The sequence below is a fragment of the Ursus maritimus genome, unplaced genomic scaffold, assembly GCF_017311325.1.
Source record: "Ursus maritimus isolate PB19 unplaced genomic scaffold, ASM1731132v1 scaffold_17, whole genome shotgun sequence".
Taxonomy (NCBI): Eukaryota; Metazoa; Chordata; class Mammalia; order Carnivora; family Ursidae; genus Ursus; species Ursus maritimus.
Genome location: NW_024424119.1, coordinates 52,507,065 through 52,527,482, shown reverse-complemented (window position 1 = coordinate 52,527,482; position 20,418 = coordinate 52,507,065). Strand labels below are relative to the sequence as shown.

The 20,418-nt window shown below is 56.6% G+C and overlaps 4 protein-coding genes across 12 annotated transcripts in view; 3 read left to right on the top strand and 1 right to left on the bottom strand.

The window, feature by feature from the left end:
• The window catches only part of SH2D3C (SH2 domain containing 3C), a 28,966-nt gene extending 27,644 nt beyond the window's left edge, over window positions 1-1,322 (top strand). For all 3 annotated transcript variants that reach the window (XM_008698729.2, XM_040631939.1, XM_008698730.2), the window contains one exon: window positions 718-1,322. In XM_008698729.2, the coding sequence (XP_008696951.1) occupies window positions 718-893 (176 nt within the window). In that variant the 3' untranslated portion in view covers window positions 894-1,322. The remainder of the gene's footprint in view (window positions 1-717) is intronic.
• Window positions 1,323-2,734: 1,412 nt separating this feature from the next.
• TOR2A (torsin family 2 member A) lies at window positions 2,735-6,540 on the top strand. Of its 3 annotated transcripts, none has more exons than XM_040631933.1 (5): window positions 2,735-2,998; window positions 3,608-3,873; window positions 4,557-4,732; window positions 5,423-5,550; window positions 5,688-5,930. In XM_040631933.1, exons 1-5 carry the CDS (start codon window positions 2,848-2,850, stop codon window positions 5,786-5,788), a joined length of 822 nt encoding a protein of 273 aa, XP_040487867.1. In that variant the 5' UTR covers window positions 2,735-2,847; the 3' UTR covers window positions 5,789-5,930. The 3 variants fall into 3 exon arrangements, with proteins under 3 accessions (XP_040487867.1, XP_040487866.1, XP_040487868.1); XM_040631932.1 differs by having other exon boundaries at window positions 2,743-2,998; window positions 5,762-6,540; XM_040631934.1 differs by lacking the exon at window positions 3,608-3,873 and having other exon boundaries at window positions 2,748-2,998; window positions 5,762-6,540.
• On the bottom strand, window positions 6,478-19,158 carry TTC16 (tetratricopeptide repeat domain 16). 5 transcript variants are annotated; one of them, XM_040631929.1, is made up of 15 exons: window positions 19,020-19,158; window positions 18,122-18,294; window positions 17,698-17,788; window positions 17,393-17,536; window positions 16,493-16,593; window positions 16,272-16,401; window positions 14,285-14,499; window positions 13,445-13,689; window positions 12,950-13,091; window positions 11,108-11,273; window positions 10,413-10,559; window positions 10,073-10,252; window positions 8,509-8,596; window positions 7,791-8,145; window positions 6,478-7,121 (listed from the first exon to the last, which is right to left on the bottom strand). In XM_040631929.1, the coding sequence occupies exons 1-15, from the start codon at window positions 19,035-19,037 to the stop codon at window positions 6,725-6,727; spliced, it is 2,592 nt and encodes an 863-aa protein (XP_040487863.1). In that variant the 5' UTR covers window positions 19,038-19,158; the 3' UTR covers window positions 6,478-6,724. The 5 variants fall into 5 exon arrangements, 2 of the variants coding, with proteins under 2 accessions (XP_040487863.1, XP_040487864.1); XM_040631930.1 differs by having other exon boundaries at window positions 17,393-17,509; XR_005835253.1 differs by lacking the exons at window positions 6,478-7,121; window positions 7,791-8,145; window positions 8,509-8,596; ... (7 more) ...; window positions 16,493-16,593; window positions 19,020-19,158 and adding an exon at window positions 18,725-19,008 and having other exon boundaries at window positions 17,109-17,532; window positions 17,698-18,294.
• A 228-nt stretch (window positions 19,159-19,386) lies between these two features.
• On the top strand, window positions 19,387-20,414 carry LOC121103103 (probable peptidyl-tRNA hydrolase). Its single transcript, XM_040631936.1, has 3 exons — window positions 19,387-19,615; window positions 19,968-20,187; window positions 20,379-20,414. The coding sequence occupies exons 1-3, from the start codon at window positions 19,520-19,522 to the stop codon at window positions 20,384-20,386; spliced, it is 324 nt and encodes a 107-aa protein (XP_040487870.1). The 5' UTR covers window positions 19,387-19,519; the 3' UTR covers window positions 20,387-20,414.
• Window positions 20,415-20,418: the final 4 nt, after the last annotated feature.

The window sequence follows — 20,418 nt, the reverse complement described above, 5'->3', positions numbered from 1 at the left end:
GGTGGAGGAACACAGAGATGATTCAAAGAGCACCCTAGCTGTGTATCTTTTCTTTGAGCCTCTGTTTTCTCACCTGTGAAGTGGACTTCCTAACAGGATTACTTTACAAGTTTGTTTACAAAGCGCTCGGCCTGGGGCTGAGACACACCTGCGTGGTCCTCAAGGTGCTCCCAGTCTAGGCGAAAGGGAGAGCTCCCTCGTTAAAGAAGTGGAGAGAGAGTGGCTTCAAGCAATCCAGCTTTTACTGCTTTAGGCATTATTTAAGTCATAAAAGTTCACTGTAGGCAAATTGCAAATTCAGCTGAGCAAAAAGAAAACACCAAATCACCCACAATCACCCAGAAGCACGTGGTGAGAACATCCTGGTGTTTGTTTTCCTTTTTCTTTTTTTTTAGAGAGAACAGAATTTTTCTTACAAAAATTTACTTGCAAAATGTGTATGTTTCTTAGAAAGAGTTTTGGAACTTAGAGAAAAAAACAAAAAAAAAAGAAAAGAAAAATCTCTCTAAATTGACATTCATATTTTATCTTCAGTAATTTAAATATTAGATGTTGCAAACGTGGTCATGTTCATTGACAAACCTTGTTGGATTCCTGGTGGAGCTGGGGGGTAAGGCCCTTAGGGACAGGGCCCTGAGGGATGTGTGGGCTTTCGGCAGGACCCCCAGCCTTCCCAGCTGGAGGGTCGTGCCCTGACCCTTGTGCTCTGCCTTGCAGGGTTCCAGGCCCGGCCAGAGCTCCTGGAGGTGTTCAGCACCGAATTCCAGATGCGCCTCCTCTGGGGCAGCCAGGGTGCCAGCAGCAACCAGGCCCGGCGCTATGAGAAGTTCGACAAGGTCCTCACTGCCCTGTCCCACAAACTAGAACCTTCTGTCCGCTCCAGCGAGCTGTGACCCCCGCGGACCCCTCCCCTCTGCAGCTGCGGGCAGCAACAGGGACAGAGGGGCACAGACCTCTCCCCAGAGCACCCCAGAGACACTGTGATCAGCCCGAAACTATTCTGGGCCCAAACCAGGATCTCCCGTGCACCTCCAGGGACCTGCATGGACCCTGGGCTCCACCCCACCTGCTACGTGCCCACCAAGTCTCCCTTCAGGAAGAACCGGAGCCCTGTTCCTCCCTCCAGCTTCTGCTTCTCTCCTGCCTGCTGAGGTGCCCTGTGTTCGAGCCATGGGAGGGTCCTCACACCTCACTCTTCTCCGGGCATCTGCCCGCAATGGACACCAAGGCCTCCACCCAGCTGTAAATATGTCTGTCTGTTCTGTAAATAGATGTACAGAAGCCATGTTCTTTCTTTCATATAATAAACTTTTATGACTCTTTCTTCTGTCTCTCAGGGGGCCCTGGTGGAAGGAAGTGTCTTTTCGCTTAGGTGAAAGGTGGAAAAATTCAACGGTAAATACTTTTTTAGCACCTGGCACATTCCAGATTCTACCAGGAGCCAGAGTTACAGCCCATACTGAAACCTAGTCCCAGTCCGGGGGGGCTCACAGACCAATGGGGGAAAGAACCAGCTAATTCCAACCAGGGGGAGAAATCCTGGCTAGCCCCTACTCCCATACCATTTCCTGCTTTGGGAGGCTCAGCAAAGGTTCCCACAAACGCACAACCAAGCATTCTTGGAGTGGAAAGGGTTGTTGAAATTTAGGATTCCAACTCTCCCCTGGAAAACAGAACTGGAGGGAGAAGGAACTCTCCCGGGGTCACAGCAACAGAACCTGGGTGTCCTGACCTGGAGTTCTTTTCTTTTCTCAACAGAGGGAACTACTTATTTCTTTTCAGGGCCCCAGAAAGGTGTGTGTGTGTGTGTGTGTGTGTGTGTGTGTGTGTGTGTAGGGTGGGTGGGTCAGGGAATCTCTAAGAAGGGCCATGAAAGCAGTTGTGTGTGTGTGTGTGTGTGTGTGTGTGTGTGTGTGTCAGGGAATCTCTAAGAAGGGCCATGAAAGCAGGTGTCTTAATTCCATGGGGAGGGGAGGTAGGCAATGTGGATCAACACAATTCCCATCCAGGCTGGAGGCCTGGAGAGCCTGTTCACTGAATATGAAACGTCTCGGGTCCTTTGCCTTCTGAATCCTTTGACAGAGAGGCTGGATAACCCAGTGCATCAGATCTTTGCAGCAGCTCGACTTGGGTTCAGTTCTATTATTTACTAGCTGGGTGGCCTTGGACTGAGGCTTAACCCCTTGGATCCCAATTTCCTCCTCAATAAAATAAGGACAAAAACAAAATCGATTCCCTAGGATTGATGTTAAAGCACTTAGGGCAGAGTAGCTGCTAGGTAGGGGACTGTCATTTTTCATACATACTGGATTGCCAATAATCATTTATTGATTACTTCCCGAGTCAAAACACTTTATGTGTTTGTACCTCATTGAAACATCATCGTTTCTCTGTAGGGCAGATACAGTTACATTAAGACATATAAGGCTCCTAACACTAACGGCACCTAGTAGGTGCTCACCAAAAGCTATATTACTGAGAGCTCTTGTCATATTAAAAAAAAAGAGCATGGAAAAGGAGCTTTGCAAGGTTTAAGGTGCCGCACAAGTTTTTGCTACAATTGTTACGTCACCCTTTGTGGTCATAATCTTTTATTCTTTCGGCGCTATTATGGTCTCCTAGTTACCGTGGCCATGGAAACGCGGCCCGCCGTCCCGGATTGGGATGGTTCGCGGGCTCCCCCTACAGGCTATCTTCCTGTCCTGCTGCTGGATGACGGCTCGGGCCTTTCCGTGGGGAGCCGGGAGTTGTAGGCTACGGAAGGCGGCTGCCGCCGAGAAAGGCACGCCGGGAATTGTGGTCCTAGGGAGGGGCGGTTGGCCCAGACCCGGCTCCCGCCACACCCGCATGGCGGCTGCGACTCGCGGCTGCCGGCCCTGGGGCTCGCTCCTCGGGTTGCTGGGGCTGGTCTCGGCTGCGGCCGCCACCTGGGACCTGACTTCGCTGCATTGCCACTTCGGCACCTTCTGCGAATGTGACTTCCAGCCCGACTTTCAAGGTGAGGAGCCGCAGGAGCCCGGAGCGCAGGGGCCGGCGGACCGGGGAGCCCTCGGACTTTGGGGTTGCGCCCGGGCCAGACCTGGAGGGTAGAACCGGGGCGCGGGACCCGCAGACTTCCGGGTGGCCCGGGCCGGAAGTGGGCCGGGCGTTGAGGGACTGAGAGCCTGGAGCATCGAACTTGGGGCGAGGGTTTGGGGAAGCCTGTTTGGGGTCGAGGCAGAGCTCTGTCAGGATGGAGAGAGGCATTTGACAGCAGAGCCTTGGGGGGTTGGGCCTCCACAGTGGACTGGCCATCAGGGAAGAAGCCTGCCTTGAGCATAGGCCGGAGTCTTGGGCCAAACCTGTTGACAGCTCGCAGCCACTTAGAGCTGAGCGCAATGCAGAGGGCCAGCTGGTGGGAGCGCTGCCGAGCGGAGTCAGGTCTGAGGGTGGCTGCCGAAACCGCAACCCGAGTCCTCAAGGGCCCCACTCCCTTTCCAAAGACAGTTTGTAAAAGCGTCCGAGACACAGGGATCCCTAGACCAGGTTCCAGACATGACACCTCCCCACCCCCTTCGGTGACAAGCGTGTGTCTTCATCTCAGATACTGTCCTTCTTGTGGCCCTAGGTCTGGAGTGTGACCTGGCCCAGCACCTGGCCGGCCAGCACTTGGCCAGGGCATTGGTGGTGAAGGCACTGAAGGCCTTTGTGCAGGACCCAGCCCCTACCAAGCCACTGGTCCTCTCCCTGCATGGCTGGACAGGCACCGGCAAGTCCTACGTCAGCTCCCTGCTGGCACACTACCTCTTCCGGGGTGGCCTCCGCAGCCCCCATGTACACCACTTTTCCCCCGTCATCCACTTCCCCCACGCCAGCCACATGGAGCGGTACAAGGTAGGCTGGTGGCATCCTGGACCACCATTCACCTGCATGTTGGGGTGCCAGACCGTAGGGAGTGAATGAGTCCTGAGTCCAGAGAAGGGGGGGAGTCACTCGCTCCAGGCCACACAGCCAGTTGGAGCCCCAGCTCTCAGGACCCATCGTGAAGAGAGCTTGAGATGGACAAGGGACACGGGATTGTATAGTTGCAGGTATTCTGTATGGAGCACTTACCTTTGCCAGTCTGCGTTATCTTCTTTCGATAAAGCATGGTCCCAATTTGAGCCTTGGAGTAAGCATTCAGTAAATAGTAGCTCTTACTACTATCGTTGTCGATTGCAGGGTCCTTTCCAGGCTGGTCTGTTTCAGCTGTCAACATTATTGAGAAGGTTCAGGGAGCAGAAAGGAACCTTCCTCTTTTATGGAAGTAGGAAGTATCAGAGAAGGAGTTCTGAACAGGCAGATGTGAGGCCTGGGATTGAGTCTCTCTCTGCTTGCTGACTTGCTGTGTGTGTGAGCTTGAACAAGTCTCTGACCCCTCCAGGCCACAGTTTTGCCACCAGCCCCATGAAAGGATTAGTTAGTTCTCTCTGGGAGACCATACGTGCCTGGGAAGGAGATAGTTCTTCCCTTGGGAAGAAGTCTGAGGTGAGAGGAGTACCTCCAGGTGCCTTCAAAGTCCTGCCTCTCCCCTGCAGAAGGATCTTAAGAGCTGGGTCCAGGGGAACCTCACAGCCTGCAGCCGCTCCCTCTTCCTCTTTGACGAGATGGACAAGCTGGACCCAGGTCTGATGGAGGTCCTGCGACCTTTCCTGGGCTCCTCCTGGGTTGTGTTCGGGACCAACTATCGCAAAGCCATCTTCATGTTCATCAGGTAGGCCCACCTTTGCAGCAGCATGGTGCGGGGACATTTGTCCAAGGCCTCAGCTATCCAGTCTCGGCCTGTGGTCCCACACCAGAATACCTTTCCCCCTGAGCCCAGTTGGGCTTTCCCAAAGCCCCTCACACTCTGGCTGTGACGCCGTTCTTTAAATTTTGACATTCTCAAAGCCCATTCTGGGCTCAGTCTTTGGGATCCTCACTGTTTCTTTGTGGAAGCCCTGCTAGGCTAAGAGTTTTCCCTCCTTTGTGGCCAGGACGACACAGACCCGAGAAAAATAGGACTAGGATTCTAGTCCCATCTCTAAGAGTTCTAGCTGTGTTTCCTTGGGCAAATCACTTCACCTCTCTGAACTCCCATTTCCTCTTCCGCACAGCAGGGCCAATATTAATGCCCCACTGTCCTCCTAGGGGCTGGGGGAGGGAAGGTCAGTTAGGGGACCCAAAAGTGTTTTGTAAACTTTAAAGTGCACGCACATATAGGTGAATTTCCAGGCGTCATGGTTGTAGACACGGGCTCTGGAGAGGGGCAGTGGTTCCTATGGTATGTTTGCAGTGGGTTTGGCTCCTGCCGGTACTGAGCTGGGTGCCCAGGCTCAGGTCGTGTTAAGCGGCACATGGGAAGCAAGGGCCAAATCCCGCCCCCCACGGTCTGAGCCGTGGCCCGCATCCCCCATGGTTTCAGCAACACTGGTGGCGAGCAGATCAACCAGGTGGCCCTGGAGGCGTGGCGCAGCCGCCGGGACCGTGAGGAGATCCGCCTGCAGGAGCTGGAGCCCGTCATCTCCCAGGCTTTGCTGGACAACCCGCACCGTGAGTTCAGCTTGGGACCCCCCACCCACCCAGGGTAACTTCAGCAGGCCGAGGCTGCACACCCACATCTGCTGGGCTGGGCCAGGTTCTCCCAGGGTCTGACGTGCGGCCCACTGACCCGGTACTTCTCAGCCCAGGCTTTGGCGCTCCTGGCTGTCATACGACCTCCCTGAGCCAACGCAGATGCTTCTCGCATGTCCCCTTCCTGCAGATGGCTTCTGGCGCTCAGGCATCATAGAAGAACATCTCCTAGATGTCGTGGTGCCCTTCCTACCACTGCAGCGGCACCACGTGCGGCACTGCGTGCTCAACGAGCTGGCCCACCTGGGCCTGGAGCCAAGAGAGGAGGTCGTCCAGGCTGTGCTGGACAGCACCACCTTCTTCCCCGAGGAAGAGCAGCTCTTCTCCTCCAACGGCTGCAAGACTGTGGCCTCCAGAATTGCCTTCTTCCTCTGACTCTCTGGATGGTGTCCTTGCCCTCCTCTCCCTGGCCAGGCTGTGCAGGAAAGCCCTGGGGCCTCTGCAGTAGGCACCCTTTTCCCAAGCCTCTTTGGAGAGTGAGACACAGAACCCAAAGTGAAGATGAGGAGGCATGCTGGCTAGGCCATGAAGACAGAGGGCCCTGGCCTCTTCACTGGTCTGAGGGCCTCTTGGCCTTTGCTTCCTTCCCTAGAGAAACCACTGGTGACCCCAGGACTTCAGTGAGCCTTGACCTTGACCTCCAGCCTAAGCCTTCTTAAAATGTGAATTATAACTCAGGGACTGTGGCTCGTGGCTGCTCTCTCCCTCTTCGGTCTGTGATTCTTGGCCCTTTGCTCTGGCATCATCCTCTCAATCATTCATTCCACACCCCGTGTCCCTGTCCTGTAAACCCAGGTGGAGACTACTCAGTCTTCATGAACAGAGGGACTCAAGCTGCCACTTGGGCCTGGTTTTTAAAGTTTTTAATTTTATAAAAGAAGAGATACAATAAACTTAGCCATGGGACCAGAGGAATGTTGGCTCAGGTATCTAATTGCTCTGGAAGGAGGCTATTTTGCTGGGTGCCAGTGAATGTGTGTGGGGGTTAGAATCTCTCCATACCTAGCAAGACGTGAGGGGGCTGAATGGCCCCTTCAGGGAGCAGTGTAACTGCTGGGCCAACCTTTATTTTTCTGGGGTTCTGGCTCAGGCCCTAGGTAGTCGGGGGCTTTCTGAGATTTGGGCTCGATACCCAGGTGACCTTGGTTTTGCTGGAACCTGGGCTTGTGTCCTGCCTCCAGCTCTCGGCAGTCATGGTCTTGCTGGACCTTTGGCATTGGTCCTGAGTGGCCTCAGTGTTGCTGGGGCTCCAACTTGGATCATAGAAATCCTTGGTCTTGCTAGAACTTCGGATCAGTCCCCCACTCCGGCCGTGGGTGGCAGCCTTACTGGGTCCCCAGCTCTGGCCATGGGCAGCCTTGATCTTTCTAAGCCTCTGCCTTGGGCCCTGAGTGGCCTTGGTCTTGTTAGGCTTTTGTCTTGAGCCTTGGGTGGCCTCCGTCTGGCTGGGCCTTCGGCTCTGGCCCTGGGTAACCTCTGTCTTGCTGGAACTCCGGCTCTGACCCTGGGCAGCCTCTGTCTGGCTGGGCCTCCGGCTCTGGCCCTGGGCGGCCTCCGTCTGGCTGGGCCCCAGGCTCTGGCTCTGGGTGGCTTTGGTCCTGCTGGGGCTCCGGCTCTGGCCCTGGGCGGCCTCCGTCTTGCCGGGCCTCCGGCTCTGGCCCTGGGTAGCTTTGGTCCTGCTGGGGCTCTGGCTCTGGCCCTGGGTGGCCTCCGTCTTACTGGGCCTCTGGCTCTGGCCCTGGGCGGCTTTGGTCCTGCTGGGCCTCCGGCTCTGGCCCTGGGCAGCCTCCATCTTACTGGGCCTCCGGCTCTGGCCCTGGGCGGCCTCCGTCTTGCTGGGCCTCCGGCTCTGGCCCTGGGCGGCCTCCGTCTTGCCGGGCCTCCGGCTCTGGCCCTGGGCGGCCTCCGTCTTACTGGGCCTCCGGCTCTGGCCCTGGGCGGCCTCCGTCTTGCTGGGCCTCTGGCTCTGGCCCTGGGTGGCCTCCGTCTCGCTGGGCCTCCGGCTCTGGCCCTGGGTGGCTTTGGTCCTGCTGGGGCTCTGGCTCTGGCTCTGGCCCTGGGCGGCCTCCGTCTTGCTGGGCCTCCGGCTCTGGCCCTGGGCGGCTTTGGTCCTGCTGGGGCTCTGGCTGTGGCCCAGGGTGGCCTCCGTCTTACTGGGCCTCCGGCTCTGGCCCTGGGTGGCCTCCGTCTTGCTGGGCCTCCGGCTTTGGCCCTGGGTGGCTTTGGTCCTGCTGGGGCTCCGGCTCTGGCCCTGGGCAGCTTCCGTCTTGCTGGGCCTCCGGCTTTGGCCCTGGGTAGCTTTGGTCCTGCTGGGGCTCTGGCTCTGGCCCTGGGCAGCCTTGGTTTTTCTGGGGCTGTGGCTCAAGCTTAGGTCTTCTCTGTTGTTCTCCAACAGGTCTGAGGATTGAGTCTTCAGCAGTGAGGAGCCGGAGGATGTCACAGCAGTGGCTGAGGTGCTTTTGTAATCCTGGCAGATAGTGGACGTCTCTGTCTCTGAGGTGGACATGGTCCTGACTGGGAAGGATGTGCCAAGAGCATCTCTTAGGCTGCCCTTCCCAGACAGCTCCAGGAAAAGGAGGTGTAGGCCTCACCCTTGCCTTTATCCCAGAGGCCTTGCATGGCCAAGGGGAAGATCTGCCCAGCGCTCCTCGGCAACCTGAGCCCTGCAGGTGGGCCAGGGCTGTGGGATAAGTGGGAGTCACTGAGGGCTCACCATGCACCCTTCAAAGTGAGGATTATTCCTCCTACTTTATAATCACAGAGCTATAAGTAGCAGAGCCCAAATGCACATGCAGGCCAAGGAGTCTCTGACCCCTGACCTTTGCCTGCTCTGCTGCTTTGGCTTACTCAGGCCTGGCAGGATCACTGGGGACTTACAGCCCAAGATGGAGCCTGAAGAGGTCTGCTCAAGGTAGCTGTCGGACAGGGACCTCACCCTGCTGGGTGCAGGCTCCCGCTTCTCCTCCTAGGGCAGAAGACAGGTGGGGCAGTTGCAGGCCATGGGAGGCCCTGGGCAGGTGGCTCAGCTCTGGAAGGAAGGCCAGCAGCTTAGAGCTCCTCAGGGGGCCCCAGCTGGGGCTGGGCGGCAGGTGGAGAGGTGAAGACTGGACAGGAAGGGGAGTGATCAGACTAGATTGGCAGGGCACTGTGAGAAATTTCGGCAGTCTTCAAGAGACTGCTTGGGCCTCAGGTCTGTCTTCTGCAAAATGCAAATTCGTTTCAGTATGGGATAGTCCTCTGTCAACTGTAAAGTGCCGTACCCCGGGGCATGGCTAGTGAGGAACTGAGCTTTTTATGCTTTCCATTCTATCCCATTTTGTCCTCCTACATATCTGGGAGGGAACTACCGCTTTTACCATTTCATGGACCAGAAACCAAGGCTCCAGGAGCCTAAGCAGCCTGCCCACGACACTCAGCTAAGAAGCAGAGGAACAGAGCTTGAATCCAGGCCTGCGGGACTCCACAGCCGGGCTCTTGGCTGCCAGCCGCCTCTGGCCCACTCACGCCTGCCGACAGTACGGGATGTGTGGAAGCGGGGAGGGGGCAGGCAGAGCCCTAGCAACCAGCAGGCGCCAGCTCCACATCTCCCTGAGGGAGGGAGCTCACAATGACCCGGGGTGGGGGGCACGAGTTTTGTATTTTTGTGTTCTAGTGTGAGCTAGAGACTGTAGCGCTAGCCTTTCCATTTACGGCCAGGGATGCTGGTCTTCCATCTACTTCATTTTCATAGCTTCCTTTGAACACAAAGGTACTTGCTGTCCGTCAGCAGCTGAGCAGACAGATCGTGGGCCTTTCCCAGGACGGAATTCTTGACCAGCGATGAGAACAAGCAGTCAACTTAGATGCATCTCACAAACAAGCTTAGTGAAGGGAGTCCGAGACAAGCAGGCACACCCTACTTGTCCACTGATGCGAAGACATGCACGTTCAGTTGTGATGTTAGGGATCAGGACAGCCTTGGGGGTGCACTGGGCTAAGGGAGGGGCCCAGCAGGGGGCACGAGGGGGCTTTGGGGGAGCTGGGAGTGTGTTCTTTCGATAGGTAATGGCGTCACAGGTGTGCTCCGTTTGTGAAGATTCATCAGCTCACTCACCGTTGATTTGTGTACTTTTCTATATTTATGTGACATTCAATAAAAAGTTCTTAGAGATGGATTTAAGAATTAAGAAAATCCAGGCACAAATGCCCAGTGCACACAGAATTTATGAAGGTGAGTGTGGCAAGGTGTGGGGAGGCTTCTCTGTGAGGGGCCCACATCTTCGTGCCCTTCCTCAGGGGTGCCCCTTATTGATACCATCCCCAACTCAGCAGAAGGACCCCAGCCCAAGTCACACAGCGGAGCGGTGGGCAGAACCAGGCCTGGATGCCAGCCTCTAGCCAGTCTGCCGTCCTCAGCCCCGGCTCCAGCTACGCTCCACCCCAGACCTCAAGGGCCATAGGCCCCAGCCTGTGTCCCACTTACCTTTTCCTCCTCCTGGAGGGCCTCAGCTTTGTCTGGACCTGCTGGTTCTTCCTTGGGGGTCTGGGGAGAGGCCTGGAGCTCTTCAGAGATCCCAAACAAAGGCTGCCACTGGAAGTGCAAGGCCCGCGCCTTCTGGCGCGCTCGTTCCCGCTCCCTGAGCTGCCTGCCAAGCCATGGCCACAGAGTGCTGGGTAAGCCCCTCTGACTTGGCCCACCATCCCCGGGGTCTAGAGAGTGGCCCGAGGAGGCAGCGGGGACAGGAGGAGCCTTGATGCCCAGCCATTTCCCACTCCGGGCCCGGGGCCCCCACTTGAGGAACTTGCCCCACAATGCCTTGAGGGATGCCAGCCTGCAGGCTGCTCTCCAACACCTGATCCAACTGCAGCCTGGCCAGGTGGGCCACCCGGCTGCAGAGCACCTCCTCCACCGGCATGCCCGGGAAGAGGCTGGCCATCAGCGGGAGCAGCTGCCAGGAGAGAGCCAGGTGTGGGCCAGGGCAGGGGCCAGACGATGTGGTGCCACCCTGCCCTTGCACAGCCCTTCTCAGCGCTGACGTGGGGAGGGTTTACAAATTGCTGATTTTAAGGGCCAGATCTCCTTGCCCCAGGAACTGGGAGAAGCCTGCGAGGAGGCCCACCGGGAGAGGGCGCCATGACACAGCCAACTGTGGGTGCCTGCGCCAGCTCAGCAGGGGTCTGACTGCTAAGCTAAGCGTATACCCTGGGGCAAGTGTACTGACTTCTCTGAGCCCTACCCTCCTCACCTGCAAATTGGTGGTGGTGGTGGTGATAATGTTAGCTGTCTAGTGGGGTGCTGAAGAGGGGTAAATGGCAATGCTGGCTGAAGTGGCTGGAACAGTCCCTGCCACAGTGTAAGTGCCTGGCATCGACAGCTGTTTAGTTTTGCTAGGAAATCAGGCTTCTTTTAGGAACAGGGAGTATCTTTAGGCAATGGCAGGTATTGACTCTGGAGTCTGTCCCCTACCCCTCGCACCCTGGCCCAGCAGGAACCTACCTTGGGTTGCTTGGGGTTGAGAAGCAGGACGGTAGCAACATCCAGGCGGGCCCCTAGAATGTTCTGCAGGAGCTGCCGGCTCCTGGCACGGTGCAGGTAGTACGCGGCCTTCTGGGGGTTGTGCCGGATGGCCATCGAGAAGTGGCTCTCCGCCTTATTGAACTGCCTGCAGGACACAGTGGGCCACAGGCTGCAGTGCGCTGGGCCCCAGGGAGGGACATGGCGGCTCCCGGGCCCCCCCTGGGGAGTTTGGGGGAAATCAGGCTGACCTCTGCTCCCCCACCTCCACCATATGCCCCCCTGCGCTGCTCTTCTACCAGCTACACTCTTAATGGCCCCAACACTTAAATGCTAGTGTAAGACCCCAATAACAGTGAATGTTTTTAATATCCTGGAGGAAGGAGGGCCTTTCACAAGAATCTCACAAACCCAGCAGCTAAAAATGAGAAAATTAATTTGACTATGATTAAATCCCAAATTACTGAATAGCCAAACCACCACAAAGGAAAGCAACAAATAGGGGAAATACATTTTCCCAGAGAAGGCAGATAATAAGCTAAGTTTCCCAGCCTACAAAGACCTCCTGTAACAACAACAACAAAAAGCTTTAATGAGCAATTTATTATTTTTTTTTAAATCTTACTTATTTAAGTAGGCTCTACGCCCAACGTAGGGCTCGAACTCACAGCCCCAAGATCAAGAGCCACATGCTCTACTGACTGAGCCAGCCAGGCGCCCCTTCATGAGCGATTTAACACCAAAAGGGGCAAAAGGTTTGGGCCAGCCATAATGACCAACATGCAAGAAAAAGATGCTGGATTGCACTAGCACGTTAAACAGCAACGTAAATCAACTGTGGGGGAGCGCTGTTTTCTCCACTAGATTAGCAGAACTGAAAACAGTCCTAACACCCCCCACAGTGGAGGTCTGGGGAAACGAAGACTCTCCATTCCTGGAGGAAGTTTATAGTGGCTCACTGTTTGTGGAGAACAATTGGATATTATTTTTTTAAAGATTTTATTTATTTGATAGAGAGGCAGCCAGCAAGAGAGGGAACAGAAGCAGGGGGAGTGGGAGAGGAAGAAGCAGGCTCCCAGCAGAGGAGCCTGATGTGGGACTCGATCCCAGGACTCTGGGATCACTCCCTAGGCCGAAGGCAGATGCTTAACGACTGAGCTACCCAGGCGCCCCTGGATATTATTATGTTTTAAAATGTTAAATGTCCACAACCTTCAACAACAGTTTAGCTCCCAGCAATCTAACTACAGCACTACTAGTATAATGCGTGAAAATGTATGTCTCGCATGCTCATTACAATAAAAAACAAAAAACAATCCAATTAGTCATCAGTAGAGAGTTGTCTAAAGAAATGAATTGTGGTACTTCCATAGAATGGAATACTGTGCAAATAATAAGAGAATGAGGTAGTCCTATATGTAATGACGTTGGAAGTAAAAAACCAAGTCAGAAAACAGTTTGGCGTGACTTTACTTTTGTAAAATGATAATTGTTAATATATGTATAGGAAAAATCTGGAGGGATCTTTACCAAACCTATGGGGGGACTAGTGTCGGGAGACAGGTATTAGAAGGAACGTTCACGTTCTGAATTATACATTACCAAACACTTCAGTTTTTTTACAAAAAGCTCAATTACCATAGCAATATTCAGAAAAAAGTGAAGAATTTTTCACGAACACTTGAAAACTAAAACGGTTATTTAGGAGACACACCTGGGAGAGCACTGGATCTTGACCCAGGGGTTCCAGCAGGTGGCTCTGTGCCAGCCCCACCCCACCCCCTGCACCTCCCTCCACAGCCCAGGACCGCCCGCAGCTCGCACCTGCTCCTCTGCTCGCAGAAGCCCATCTTCTCCTGCAGCAGGCCCATGCGCAGGTTGGCACCCTCGTCCTGCGGGCTCAGCGCCAGCGCCTGCTGGTAGTCCGCCTCCGCAAAGGTCAGGTTGCCCAGCTGGAAGAAGCAATCTGGGGCCCCGGGACGGACGTAGGGCTGAGCAGGCCCCCAACCCCAGTGCCCAGGAGCCCCAGCCCAGCCTGCTCCACCCCCCCTCCAGGGGATCCTGAGACTGGTGGCTGTGAACTCCCGAACTCCCACTCCCGTGGGCTGTGCAGGGCGCCTGCCAAGCTTTTCCGTGCCTCAGGGCACCTTTTCCCAGCCGCCTGATTCTGAGCACTTTGAAGAGACTGTAGCCAGTTTGTCTAAGGCGGGATGTGTCCCCAGGGCCCTGAAGCTCTTTCCCTCCCCGCTCCCTCCCTCTGTCAGGGGACTCAAGCGCCCAGCCCAGGGCTTAGGGGGGCGAGGGGCCGCCCCCACTCACCGCCCCGGTTGATGTAGAGGCCCTTCTCCTGCTGCTCGTCCTTGAGGGCCTTGTTGAGCAGCAGCACGGCCTCCTGGTAGGCGCCCTGCAGGTAGCAGTGCACGGCGAAGTCGTTGTAGGTCAGCAGCAGCTGCCGCTGAGCCTGCCGCACCATGCCCTCCTGGCTCTCGCTCAGCATGTCCAGCGCCTTCAGGAAGTCCTCCACGGCGGCGTCAAACTCCTGGAGCCGGCGGTGCACGGTACCCCTGTGCGGGAGGGACATGAAGGCCAAGGCACCCCCCCACTGGCGCTGGTGGCTCGAAGGCCCTCCCTTCATGCGCTACTTTGGGTGTGGGGCTGGCTCTGGATCACTACTCGGAGAGCCTGCTGGTCACAGGGAGTTTTGCTCTACCCAAAAATAGCTTCCAGCTTTCTTTCTAGGAAGTAGGTGCGTGAGTGCCAACCTCTATGCTAAGGCCTGTTTGTACCTGGGACAGATGTTTTACCCCAGTTTATATGAGAAAACCTAGACTCAAGCAAGTTAAATGGCCCCAAATCACATAATAAGCCCTGGGGGAGGGGTAGATTCAAATCCAAGCCTTGTCCACTGAGCTAGGCTGAGCCTCCCAGCGGGAATGCTCAGCAGGCCTGGGCGTCCGGGATTCCCAGGTGAACAAGGGTGGCTGCCTGCCCCTCCTCCAAGGGCAATAACAGTTAAGACCTCTCCCTGGCTTTGACTCTAATGGGGAGTAGGGAAAGATTATTAGAGGCTACTTGGGGAAACTGAGGCCTGGGGAGGATTGAGGCCTCTTCTGAGACCAAGCAGCAGGACCCAAGATGGGTACCCCCACAACAGAGTACCGGAAGAGGAAGAGGCTAGGGTCCAGAGGGTTGTTCTCGATGGCACAGTTGATGCACTGCAGAGCATGCTGTAGCTTGCCCTGCACGGCTAGGATCCCAGCATCCTGACGCGCCTGCTGGGCTTGGTCCACCATCGTCTGGAGCAGCGCCTTGGCCTGTGGGTGCTTGGGATCCAACAGCAAGGCGCTGTGCAGGTCTCGATAGCAAAGGCTGGGCTGCAGGGGGCCAGGGATGGCATCAGGGCAGCCAGCTAAGCTGCTGCTGGACAGGCACACCTCCAGACCATGCCACCCACCCTCGATGTCCCTGCATTGCTGTGCCACCTTTTTTTTCCTCATGAAAGCAGCAGGGAGCATTATGGGATAATCCCATCCCAGGCCCCATCCCCGCCGGTCCCTTTCCAGATGCAACACCCTTCTGTAGCAGATGGCTCCTCTGTGGAGGACTTCAAAGCTCACTCAAGGTGGGGGGAGGGTGTGTCCTCCTGACTGTGACTGTCACATCCTCCCTATGCTCCCATGCACATGCCCTCCCCAACTCCCCTGACCTCTAAGCCCAAGACAACTCTGAGGACAGATGCAGGCCTGGGCAGGAGCAGAAAACATCCCCAGGCAAATACCTTCCACTGGGAGAGCAAGTCTGTCAGTCAGTCAACAAACAGTTTTAACAAGCATCCTGTGTCCTGTAGGGTATACGGGTTGGACGGTGAGCAAACAGTGTGGACAGCAGTTGCAAGTGGAAGTCAGGAGGGGGAAGATGGCAGAGGCTCGGGACAGGGCTTTGGAGTAGGTGGGCTTGGGTTCAAGGGCGGCACCACGGAGAACTGGCTGTGTGACCTTGAGCAAGTCACCCAGGCCCTCTGGACCCATTTCCTCATCTGTGAAGAGGACAATGGGTTGTAGCTACTCAAATGATTACCTCAAGGATACCTTCAAGGTCAGCATGAGTCAAGGGCTTAGAACGTGCCTACCTATTACAGGGGCTGAGGTGGCAGGAGGGGCCAAACTCCCACAGCCAACAATTACCAATAATTACTAGTCTCCTGTCTTGGAAGGAGAATCTCTCGCTGACTCACTGCGGGGCCCAGAAGCCCAGCCCCCAGCACAGGGAGGCTCAGGTTTCCAGCTACCCCAGGATGGACCACCTGGTGACTGAGATGAGCCCGTCTATCCCTTCTCCCCCCTGAGTCTCCTAGGCCAAGCCCGAGCACCAGGCATTGTTGTGGATCCCTCCCTTTCCCTCCTGCCCTTCCCCAACCGTCTCTGCTCCTGACTTCCAAAGGACTGTGGGACTGGCCCCTTTCTGGCCACCCTCACGGCCACCCTCCCTTCCACCCTCCCGTCCAGGTGGATGGCACCCAGGCTCCCAGCCTCCAGATTTGCTCCTCTAGCCCAGACTCCTCCTGGCAGCCACAAGAGCTTTCTGAAGCTCCCTGCCCCAGGGAGCACCCTTTTGAGGCTCCTGCTGCCCCCAGGAAGAAGTCATGGGCCTCCTCGGTTCACAAAACCCTGCCTGATGCCCTCTCATACCTGCAGTCCCTCCTCTCTTGTGACCCCAAGTCTCCCTTGCTCCCAAGCTATTGCCTGTACTATCTGGCTCCAAGCCCAGACAGTGAGGCAAATAAGGAGAGACAGGAAAGGAGGAGGAAGGGCCACCTTATCTAACAGATCCTTGGGTGCCCCCACACTGTGCTGCTTCCCACATTTGTGAAATCATTCTCTGTGCAATCTGTTCAAGGACGTCTCCCTTGGGCTCTAACTTCCCTGAGGGCGGGGATGGCACAGGTTTCTCACCTGGTGGCTCCTGGGGGCTGACATAGGCCTGGCACAGAGCTAGATACGAGTGATAGCTGGACAACTATGCCGAGTGGTCAGCGAATGTCCCTACCACATGGGCAGCCTAATGGCCTCCCCTAATCTCAGGGTATGCTGGGGGCACCCACACAGGGGGAGGGCCACCCCCACCCCACCCACCCCACCTCCCCCACCTTCTGGAAGAAGTTGTAGAGCCTGGCTCGGAGGATGAAGACATCGGCATTGGTCGTGCCAAGCTTCACCTCCTTGGTGACGAGCGAGAGGCAGTCCTGATGCTGTTCGAGGGCCAGGAGACAGGCCATGCTGAGGACAGAGGGCAAAGACACTCTGTCTGCCAGGCAAGAGGGGCAGGAAGGGGCTGAAGGGAGAATGCAGCAGTGCACTGGGCACTCACCATCGGTAACGGAAGCTGGCTTTCTCCGGCTGGAGCGCAGAGGCTTGCAAGAAGACTTTCAGGGCTTCCCGGAAGGCACGTTGCTCAAACAGGCACTGGCCCTGGGGATGCAGGGGGCAGTCCCTTCTGCTTGTGACTCTGGCCCAGCAGCATCCACTAGCTACAGGGAGCACCCACTGGGGCAGGAGGTGAGAGAGACAAGAGCCAGGGACACAGCCCTTTAGATCTGGGAGAAACTTTAGGGGACAGAGACAGAGATGGAGAGAAATGGAGAGAAGGTGACAGAGATGGAGAGAGATACAGAGCGAGGGAGTGACAGAATTATACAGTTGGCAAAAGAGAGCAATACAGAAACAGGAACAGAGAGAAACAGAGAATCTTGGACTTTGTTGGTATTTTGTAGTTTGATATTTTTTATTTTGAATTGTAATTGGGGGGACACTATTACCTTTTTAGTGCTTAGAGCCTCTAGATGCCAGGTTTGTGTGGTCCGGTACAGTAGCCACTCGCTTCATGTGGCTATGCAAATTTAAATTAATTAAATAAAATTTAAAATTCAGTTCCTCACTCACACTTACTCTATTTCAAGGGCTCAGCAGCTCCATGTGGCCAATGGCTACCAGATTGGACAGTGCAGAGTAGACCACTGTCATCACTGCAGAAAGTTCTATTGGGCAATGCTGCAAAACTTTATCCAGCCCTGGTTTTAAACCAACTCTGGAGGTGGGAGAGGTCATGAGAGGGGCAGCAGGCACAGACGCAGACACAGGGACAAGAAGGGCCCTAGAGAGACAGAGCTGGTCCCAGCAGCAAGGAAAACCCCCCACAGCTAGAGGGAGAGCCAACAGGCTTGGATGTGAGGTGGGCGCAGTGGGCGGGCTTGCAAGCAGCCCCGGGCACCTGCAGGTAAAGGACCAAGGTAAGCCGCTCCAGGTACTTGGTGTTTTCTGGCTGGAAGGAGTAGGCCCTTCGCAGGTTCTGGGCGGCCGAAGAGAAGTCACAGAGTTGGATGTAGGCCTCAGCTCGTAAAGCGTAGAAGTCTACCTGAGGAAGAGGGGACCCAGGCTGCTGTCCCCTCTCCACCGTCTGCTGAGGCCTGATGCTCAATAACCAGAAGGGACTTGGTGGCCCCGAGAGGAGGAGCCAGGCAGCCAAAGTGACAGTGAGGGCAAAGTGTCAGCAACCGCCCATACCCACCCCCTCACCAGCTGGGAGTCCAGGTGGAGGGCACGGGAAAAGAATAATACCGCCATCTCCCAGTCCTCTTTCTCCAAGCACTGCAGGCCTTGGTGGTAGCTGTGGAGGCAGGGGGGCACAGGCAGAGGGGCTGGCCCTGCCTTTGACCAGCCCAGGGCATACAGCTGTGGCCGTGGGAGTGGGTTGGGAGGAGGGGGGACGTGAGCGGAGAGACAGGGTGGGGTCAGTAGACAGAGACCCAGGGAGAGGAGCCTGGTATTCTTGGAGCTCATCCCCGCCAGCAGCCTTTCATCTGCTGAAGTGGAAGAGCCCTATTATACGGTTGAGTTCACTGAAGGCCAGAGAGGGAGACTAACTGACCCAAGTCTGTAGGGCACACCACTGGGTGTGCAGGATAGGAACCTGGGACCGTGGGACAAGGTAGTCACTCACTACTCCCTGACTTTGAGGGGCACTGTTAATCCCGTGACCTTCGGTTTTACATCATCCAAGTTCTGGAACACCTGGCTGCTCCCAAAGATGCGCTGTAGGGTTCCCTTTGGGACTGGAAACACCCATGGCTTTGGGATGGGCTGTGATGGAGCCGGGTCAAGCTCCAGAGTATCCTAGAACCAAGGGACAGCAAGCTGGGGCAAGCCTCAGAGATGACCCCTGACCCTCTTACACGCTCTCCTCAGGTGTTTTACAGGATGGATGAGGGCTGGAAATGAGGCTGGTAGGAGGCACAATTTGGGTTTTGGTGGCACTCCCAGTCCCATTTCCTTTAGGGATGTTCCAACTTCACTCTCTCCAGTCCTGCCTCTCTCCCTCTCCTATGTCAAGGTCAGGGGCCAGAGTTCTTACACTCACACTGCACTCTGCTCTCCTTCTGGTCCTCCTCAGCTCCACCTCTTAGTTCCGGAACTCCCAAAACACCCCAAAACTCTAACGTCTCCAGCTCAGGCCCTACCCCAAGCTGCAGGCCCAGGAGGTCCCACAGCCCTTTGCATATCCTGTGGGACCCTCATGACTAGCAGGGCAAATTGAACACCTCACCTGACTTCTGCCCCAGGCGTTCCCACATTGGTGAGTCCACCTTCTCAGGCAGTCACCTGTGTCCTATCAGTCCTCGTGTCCTGTCTGTCCCACTTCCTGAAGATCTCTTAGTTCCCTTCTCTTCTCCGGCCAACTCTGACCTCCCCAACCGCTCACACGTCTCAAGCCCTCACTTTTCTGCACTGCGGCCAGGGACTTCCTGAATCGCACAACTTATCCTGCCTCTCCTGTACTTTTTAAAAACCTTTCCTGCGAACTCAGCCTCGGCCTCTTCTCTCCTGACCCTCTCCCGCACCTCTCTGGAGTTTGTCATGAATTCCCTTCCGGGAGGACCTCTGCAGGCCCGCTGCCGAAGTTGCCAGGAGCCATCTCCAAGACGCCCATAGGCTCCGCCCCCTCAGGCCACGCCTCCGGGATCCAAGGGTTGTTAAGAGCCGGAAGGAGGTTAGCAAATTTATCAGCCGGGGAGGCTGAGGCTACGTCAGGCAGAGGACTTGCCAGGTTTCCGCAGCGAGGCAGGGCCACAGCAGGGGCCAGAACAAGGCTCCCTCCTCCCAGCCCGGAGGTCATACAAGGGCTCCGCGAGTTCACAACAAACCCCACAGAAACACCGTGAGGAGGCACCGCGGAACGCGCTGAGGCCCCACAGAACACCACCGCCCCGCCACTTCCGCTCCTTAAAGCACGCCGGCCCGTAGCCCGCCCGGGATTGGACGCTGGGGACAGCTGGCCACCGCGATTGGTCGACGGCTGAGAACGTCAAGGGGCGGGGCCGAGGACGTGAATAGGCATATCATGCCGCGGCTCGGCAGCCTGAGAGCGACGCTGTGGCTGAGGCGCGCCATGAGCCTGGGGGTTTTGGAACCCCGGCCGCCGGGGAAGCGGTGGCTTGTGAGTGGAGTGGGGGGCGGCGGCGTAGGGGCTCCCGGGCCCTAACTAGCTTCTGTTCTGACATTGTCTCCAGACAACATTCCCCAGATTCCTTGTCTCGGTTTTCTCATCTAGAAAATGGGTCCAGTATTCTGACGGGCCCTAAACTTCTGGGAACTCTGCTCTGACCGCTCAGCTCGCGGGGCCCTCAGCCTTCTGGAGTCTCCGGGGTTTCTGGGCCCCCTTCTTCGCGCCCCTTTCCCACTCTACCCTGCCGTCCGTTTTCCTTTCTCTGGCTTGGATCCTAGGGGGCGCTGTGAGGTAGAGGGTGGCGAGAAATGTCGGGCCTCAGTTTCCCTGGTGCCGCCCGCAGGTGGCCGGCCTGGGGAACCCTGGACTGCCCGGCACGCGGCACAGCGTGGGCTTGGCGGTGCTGGGGCAGCTGGCGCAGCGGCTGGGTGTGGCGGACGGCTGGGCGCGCGACCGGCGCTGCGCCGCCGACCTCGCCCTGGCCTCGCTCGGGGATGCCCAGCTGGTCCTGCTTCGGCCGCGGCGCCTCATGAACAACAACGGGCGCAGCGTGGCCCGGGCGGGTGAGTTGAGGGCACCCGAGGAGGCGGGCCGGGAGGGCGCAGGGGCGAGAGGGGGGGTTCTGGGCGGCGGCAGATCTGTTCACCTCCAGGTGCCTGTTGAGCTCCAATTGCTGCGTATGGCCTTGGGTACTTGGAGGAATCTCAGGTTCTTTATATGTGAAATGGGGTTAATTGCGGTCCCTCCTCATGAGAGCTGTGAATCGGGACAACCTCCCCCCCCCCCCCCCCCCC